Source organism: Brassica napus, chromosome A9 (genome assembly GCF_020379485.1).
Source record: "Brassica napus cultivar Da-Ae chromosome A9, Da-Ae, whole genome shotgun sequence".
Classification (NCBI taxonomy): domain Eukaryota; kingdom Viridiplantae; phylum Streptophyta; class Magnoliopsida; order Brassicales; family Brassicaceae; genus Brassica; species Brassica napus.
In genome coordinates, this window is record NC_063442.1 from 9,676,927 (window position 1) to 9,685,083 (window position 8,157).

The window sequence follows — 8,157 nt, forward strand, 5'->3', positions numbered from 1 at the left end:
AAATAGTTTCAAAAATAATTTTCGAAATTCAAAAAGAAAATTTGAAAAAAATAAAAAGTTTTTTTGAAAAAAAAATAAAAAGTTTTTTTGAAAAAAATATATTTTATTTTTATTTAAATTATTATTTATTATATACATATGGAGCAAAGGTATAAGAGTATATTGCTTTTTAATGAATAATATATTTTTGAAAATATCTCTTTAGTGGTGGTAAACATGAATAATGATATCAACAATGTGGTAAACACGAAAATTCCCCAATTTTATTAAGCTATAAAAGGTTTTTGTGAAATGAATTTTTATTTATACTGAACATTTATCGAAGAAAATACATATATGATGGGTAACCAATTATAAAAAACCGAAAATATATACTCCATTCTCTATTTAATCAAGAAATATAAAGAACAAAATATTCATGGGGAAAAAGAATAACTCAAATGTCTCTTATCAACCAAAAACACACAAATAGGTATGAAGCCAAAAGAATTTGATCATTGTGACTAGTGTCTGCGTTGACTACTAGTTAATGCATTGTTTAAACTTAGTAGTATGGGATTGATGGTGGAGGGGGAGAGGCGTAAGAGACACCGTGAATTGGCGGTAGAGGCGTGTCGTCGTAAGATGGAGGCGGTGGAGAAGGTGGTGTTGGTGTTTGGTAGTGATGGTCGTTACTTGGACCGTCTTTGCATCCCTTATGTGGTGGTGGTGGTCGAGAGTGGTTTGGAGTTGCCGGAGGATGGTACTCAACCGGCGGTGGAGGTGGAGGACTTTGTGTTACTGGTGGATAGTAAACTGGTGGTGGCGGTGGAGGACTTTGTGTTACCGGAGGATAATATACCGGTGGTGGTGGTGGTGGACTTTGTGTTACCGGGGGATAATACACGGGTGGTGGTGGTGGTGGTGGTGGACTTTGTGTTACCGGAGGATAATACACGGGTGGTGGCGGTGGTGGACTTTGTGTTACGGGCGGATAGTATACCGGTGGTGGAGGAGGGCTTGCTACTGGCGGATAGTACACCGGTGGTGGAGGAGGAGGACTTTGTGTTACCGGGGGATAGTACATTGGTGGTGGTGGTGGAGGGCTATGTGTTACCGGCGTGTAGTAAACCGGTGGTGGAGGTGGCGGGCTTTGTATTACCGGTGGTGGAGGGGGAGAATTTGTTACTGGTGGGCAGTCAACGGGGGGTGGTGGCGGTGGAGATTGAACGGTGTAGTAAGTAGGCGGTGGCGGAGGAGAGTTGTATTGATAGTAAGGTGGTGAAGCTGATGGATAGGGTTCACTTGGTGAAGGAGTTTGCCAATATTGTGGTGGTGGTGGTGGATAGTATTCTACAGGTGGAGGTGGTGGAGATGAGTAGACGTAGGTTGGAGATGGTGGAGGAGGTGGTGGAGATGAGTAGATATATGGTGGAGGAGGAGATGGTGGCGGAGGTGATGGTGGTGGTGGTGGTGGGGATGAGTAAATATATGGCGGAGGAGGAGATGGTAGGGGAGGTGATGGTGGTGGTGGTGGAGGGTATGCTCTAACAGTAGGCGACATTCCGGAAGAAGGTGGAGGAGGCGGAGATGGCTCATACTTAGGCGGGGGAGGAGGATAGGCCTTGACAGAAGGCGACATCTTAGAAGAAGGCGGTGGAGGTGTTGCTCTAAAAGTAGGCGACATCTTAGAAGACGGAGGCGGTGGCGGTGTTGCTCTAAAAGTAGGCGACATCTTGGAAGACGGAGGTGGTGGAGGAAGTACTCGGACGGTGGGCGACATCCTAAAAGACGGAGGAGGAGAGAAAATATTATTGCATCCAAATTTGTTGCAATCAACAGGGCGTGAGGCTGGAGAAGAACACTCTTTAGCTGATCTTTGACGTTCTTTACCGGCGATACAGTTCATCGATCCATTAACCGCCACGTTGTCTCCCGAAAGAGCCGCACATCTCGGAGCATCACCGGTGAAGAAGTTGGAAGAGTAAGTGAAGTTCTCAAGGTTTGAGAGCTGACAAATGCTGCTTGGGATAACTCCAGTGAACCTATTGTTAGCAACATTGAGCTGCTCCAAGCTCTTCATGTTTCCAACGCTGGACGGTAACGGACCGCTTAACCGGTTAAAGCTGACGTCGAAAACCGTCACATTCTTAAGATTTCCAATCTGTGGTGGTAAGCAACCGGTTAAGTTATCATTAGAGAGGATGATCTCGTTAAGGGTCTTCCCCATTAGACCAATACTTCCCGGTATGCAACCTCCAAGATCGTTATCAGCAAGAACCAAAGCGGAAACCGGAGAGTTTCCCATGTTTTCCGGTATCCCAAACCGAAACCGGTTATGGTTCAAGAATATGGCGTCAAGCTCTTTATCGAAAAGCTTGGACGGTATAACACCTTCAAACTCGTTGTAACGGAGATCCAAGAACTTAAGGGAAGGCAAGGACAAGACAACTATAGGGAACTTCCCTACAAAACGGTTGTTACTCAAATCAAGCTCGTAGAGAAGCTTCATGCGTTTAAACGTGGTAGGGACTGTTCCACAGAACCGGTTCGAGTTGAGATGGAAGAGAGCAAGATCAGTGAGAAGACCGAGCTCAGGAGGTAAATAACCAGCCATATCGGCATGGTTAAGATCAATACCCGCAACGACTCGGGTCTTCGGACGAGAAGGGGAAGGAGCACAGTAGACACCATTGTAAGAGCAAACATCCGAGCCATTCCAGTTAGCTGTGAAGTTAAAAGGGTCAGAGAAAATAGCTTGTTTCCATGATTGAAGAGCAATGTAGGCTTGACGAAGACTCGGGTTCTCGAACTTGAGACTCGGGTCAACCTTGATATTGTCACTACTTATATCACCTTGGCCTTCTTGAGCTCTTGTATGCAAGAAACAAGCGGAGAACAAGATGAAGAGGAAGAAGAAGGGACGAAGAGAAGGTAACAACAACATTGTTCTTTGTTTTCAAAAGTTTGAAAACTCAAAACATGAAAATTGAAAAGTTTTAAGAGGGAGAGAAAGAATAATGTTAGAACATGGGACAAGAGAGACCCACCTCACTAGTTGTGACATCTAAGATCTCCATGTGCTTCTTTATAAAAACAGTCAGAAATGATTTCAGAAGTCGTATCTTTCTATTTGTTTATGTATTATTTGTATTGATTAATGACAAGTTGGCACGTCGAGGAAAATACAGAGGAGACAAGAGACTGACCTTTAATTACGCGGCCATAGATAGAGCCACCGTCACCGACTTAACTATATAGCTTGGATGCATGTCCCCAAAGATTCTCTCTCAAAATATAATAACCCGTCACAGACCTACAAAACGCGTCTATCGATAATTCAATCAAAAATTGTTTAATAACTCAAAAGGACACGGAATCACAACTGGTGATTTCAAAAAAGTCGTGGCCACGGAACAAAAACTTGGATGCATGTCTGTTGCAACGTATATTACGTTATATATATATATATATATATATATAACATATCTTCAAATATAATTCATTGTAGAGTACTAATTAACACATGTTGTTGGTAAGCATTCCTCTGTTTTAAGCTACAAATGAATTTCTTTAACTCATTATACAAAACGCTCTGTGCATTGTAAGAAAAGCTTAGACTAGCTGTTACTACACCATCTCTAGTATTATCACCATATATTCTAAATAAAGCGCTTCCTCGTGAGATATTTGGGGAAGAGTTCCTCTGTCTGTTTAAAAATAAGAAAACACAGAAGAACACGAAAATCGCAATCTAAGCGCATTAATATGTCTAAAAATGCAAACTTATAGGAGGCAAAACATCAACGTGAAATGTGAATTCTAAGAGAGAAGTCTATGTGAAGTTTATGATACAACGTTCCAGAAAAGTAAAGCAATGTGAATTAAGAAGATTAACTTGTTCCTTCTAACTCTAAAATAAGTGGAATTAAAAGAGTTGAAAACAACAACAGCATAATATAATTTCTCAAAAAAAGAAGCACATAATAATACAATTTCAAGAGAAATTAAATCGGAAGTTCCAATCTTTAAATATCTTTTTTTTTAACATATCTTTAAATATCTTTAGCTACTAACAACCAGCATTCTACAAAATCCAGCGTAAAGATACCACAAATGAAGAAAACTCGCTTCACCTGCATTACTATATTAGTAACATTGGCAATGAAGATTAGCAAATGTCTTAAACCAATTAACCAAAACATAGTCAAATGCTAATATAGGACTAGGGCATTGTTCCACTTAAACCCTTATACTACTTCTGTATGGAAGGAACAATCACACTGAATTCCATTTGTAGTTACATATGACACCACGTTCGAGTAAAAAAAACTAGGATAACTACTTTTAGGGCAACACGCTTTCAGTTTCAAATCAGCTAATCTGAAAAGAGAAATTTGACCACACTAAGTCTTTTAGTCGGAGTGTAACACTTATTACATGAACAGAAGATACATAGTATTAAACACAAATATTATGATAAGAAAAACAAACAATTAAAATTAATTTAAATGAAAAGTGAAGACAACTGAAATAGAAAAGATTTAGCGTTTTTTTTAACTCACGATTTTCGAAAATTTATAACAACGAAGATTAATTTGATTGTTGTCTGCCATGTTCACTAATCTTGTGAGTTGAGAGCTATAATGTGTATCATACATAACACGTCTATTTTTTTTTCCTATATATGATAAATTACCGTAGGGATTCAGCTGAAGACATAAACGATATTTAAGATCAGTTGAGAGTGTTATAAAACAACCACTTTGTTGACAAAAAAAAAAACAACCACTTTAGTTCAAAAACTTTATCCATAAGTATTACTGTTACTATAAACTATTTCCATATAAGGAAAAAAGTGTGGTATAAGTATAAACCTTTTATATTTTAAATCAATTTTGTAGTAAGGTTTTCAAAATTGTTGGTTTAGTTACGGATTTAAACGTGTCATCCTTGGACAGGCCCACAGGCCACAGGGTCAAGCTAAGTTTTCTAATTATGCATCATTCCGATTTTGCTAAACTGACGTTTTAATCATTCTTGCTGAAAGAGGATTATATCATTTCAAAATGGATGGATTAAGAAAAAACATTTTAAGTAAAACAAAATTACGTGTCAGATTATTTAATTTTCTTTGTCAGATCATATAGTTTATTATAAATAACGGCTAGCTACTAAAATAATATTATAATATTCGGGAGACAATGTATTGAATTAAACAGACCCTGACAGGTAAGGCCATGTGTCCAGCAATTCTGAGATCATTTGGCTTCTTCTCTATTTATTTTGGGATATCCAAATACTGTAGTCATTTCATTTCTAACAAAATTATATCACAAACTGATAGAAAATAATAATAACTAAAATTTTATTTTATACAACTTATATGTTTTTTTTCTAAATATTAGTAGTATTATATTATCTCTTTATAGAATGAAACTGGAAATCAGTTGTTGAAATTATCAGTTCACATTTTCTTTACTAAATTCTAAACAGTTGTCTTTAATAAAAAAATGTTTTTAGAAAGAGTCTTTATGAAAGTTAGGGAATACAATTTTTTTTCTGGAAAGCGCTTTGATGAAAGCTAAGGAATACAAACTATTCAAAGTTGATACTTTTGGTCTCCATACATATAAGAAAACCGCATAGAAGACTTCCACAGTGAAAACCACTTACAACTACCATTTTTAACATATTTATATACCACAATATTTTTTTAATGTAATTATTTTTTCATTACGTCAAAAATTGATGAGTACTATTCATTTACTAGTAAGAAAACGAAGACTTCATAGTTCTTTTTTAATTTTTAATATAAATAAAATAAAACTGAATAAAAATATATGTTAATTTGTTTTTTATTTAAATACTGAAATAACAAGAATTGTCAATTGAAAGTCAACTAAACTTTTTTGGTTTTTAGTAGCAGCAAACATTCTGGGTAGAATTTCCAGGAAAACCACAAGCAAACAGTTCTACGATTTTGTTGGTTGATTGGATATATTAAACAGTATCTATGTGTAAAAACTATATCAATATCTCATAGGCCATATTCGTTTGTACATCTCGAAGATGCATCCAGTTGATCCATCTAGATGTCTTATTCAGATGCTCCATCTAGGTGTTGTTCGTTTTTTCATTTCGTCCATGCATCCAGATGAATCATTTGAATACAATTATGTTCGTTTGCTTTTCATTTTTAACATCCATCTCCATGTATGTGGACTTGTTAATAAAATGACTAAAATATAACTTTTTACGTTTCGGCCGAAAATAGCATTTTTACGGTTTTGGCGGAAATTATTTTTGTGATTTTTGAGGAAAAATGTATTTTTGGCGAAAAAGTGTATTTTTGTGGTTTTGGCGGAAAAATACGCTTTATGGGTTTGACGGAAAAATATGTTTTTGTGGTTTGGACGGGAAAAGTGTGTGTTTGCGGTTTTGGCAGGAAAAGTGTTTTTGACGGGAAAAGTTTTTTTCCACGATTTTGGCGAGAAAAGTTTTTTTTTTGCGATTTTGGCCAAAAAAACATTTTTGCGGTTTCGGTGGGAAAATACATTTTTCCGATTTTGGCGGGAATATGCATTTTTCCGGTTTTGGAGGGAAAATTGTATTTTCTAGTTTTGGCGGGAAAATGCGTTTTTCCGGTTTTGGTGGAAAAATTCCATTTTTTCGGTTTTGGCGGGAAAATTGTGTTTTCCGGTTTTGGCGAGAAAATACTTTTTTCTGGTTTTGGCGAAAAAATGTGTTTTTCCGGTTTTGGCGAGAAAATGCTTTTTGGAGTTTTAGCGGAATATGCATTTTTTGGGTTTTGGCGGGAAAATACATTTTTTTTTTTGTTTTGACGGAAAAATGTGTTTTCTCGGTTTTGGTCGAAAAGTGTGGTTTTACTGGTTTGGCCGAAAATTGTTTTTATGAAAATGTGCGTTTTAGATTTTTTGCGGAAAAACGCATCTTGTGGTTTTGGCAGGAAAGTGTATTTTTCAGTTTTTGCGAGAAAATGCATTTTTTGGCTATAGCAAAAAAATGTATATGCAAAAAATAGAATTTACGGTTTGAAAATAATATTTTGATTTTAAAAATCATTTTTGTCATTTATTATTTTGGAATAAACTAGATGCATCTGCATCCAGATGCACCATCAAGACTCACCTTCATTTGGATGAGAATTTGAGATGAGTTTTTAAAAGTTCAGCTGGATCACCTGGGTGAGCAAACAAACATGGCCATAGTCTATAGTTCCAAACAAGAAACCTAGACCGGTATCACAATTTTCGTACCTATACGAACTTTTAATATGATCGATTTTTCCAGCTAGAACAAAATTTTGATTTGCTTCCTGAACCTTTTTTTATAATTGTAAAATTAAATTAATTCAAAACTTGTTTCTTTTTGGATAGAATGTAAATTAGTTTGTAATAAAAAAAATGTTTTTGTACAACTTGTTTCATCATTTTTTTTCTACTTTCTAGTAACAGCAAAACTACAGACCAGAGGCAAGAAAACAGAGGGTTAAATCTGAACAGACAGGCCAGCTCAAGGTCTTGCTGCTAACAAATTTTCCTTTCTGATGGTGCTACAAAGAAATGAGGCGATTCCTGGCATGTTTGTCGATCTAACGAATGAGTTGTTCCGTTGTGGCTGTCCTGAGTGTCATATCTCTTAGGATTTCGTTCCCGCCAGATGGTATGAACCTTGACTTGGAAGACATACATACTTGCTAATGACCGTTACGAGATGATCGCCTGTAGAGTCCATGATGAAAGCCATGATTTCCCTCCAGTTTATAGTAAAATCATCTCCTAGCAGGGTTGCGCGTGAGAGAAGTCTAGATATTCTGAATGAGAAGGAGCATGAATATAATAAGGTGTTGATTGTTACTAAATTTTAAAATGTTTTTTTTTGAAACTATTTTATCTTCCAATCAAATTTAAAAAAAAAAAAAAATTTCTAAAATTTAGGGAAACTAGTTTTTGTAATAACTACCTAATTCTAAACATAAACCAAAAGCTGTGTTTTCTTAGTTTAGCAATTTACGTTGGTTTTTGTATTATTGTATTTTTTTTAGAGATTTTTATGTAATAGCAATTTTTCTCATATTTATCCATGATCACCCTCCTCCTTACATTTACATCTATTCACCAACGTGTATAACAAAATCCATATATTTATGAAAAA

General features: G+C 36.2%; 1 protein-coding gene across 1 annotated transcript; it reads right to left on the reverse strand.

Moving 5' to 3' along the window:
• Positions 1 to 358: 358 nt before the first annotated feature.
• LOC106349083 (leucine-rich repeat extensin-like protein 2) lies at positions 359 to 3,051 on the reverse strand. The gene has a single exon (XM_013788991.3). The coding sequence runs from the start codon at positions 2,924 to 2,926 to the stop codon at positions 545 to 547; it is 2,382 nt and encodes a 793-aa protein (XP_013644445.1). The 5' UTR covers positions 2,927 to 3,051; the 3' UTR covers positions 359 to 544.
• Between the last annotated feature and the right edge of the window lie 5,106 nt (positions 3,052 to 8,157).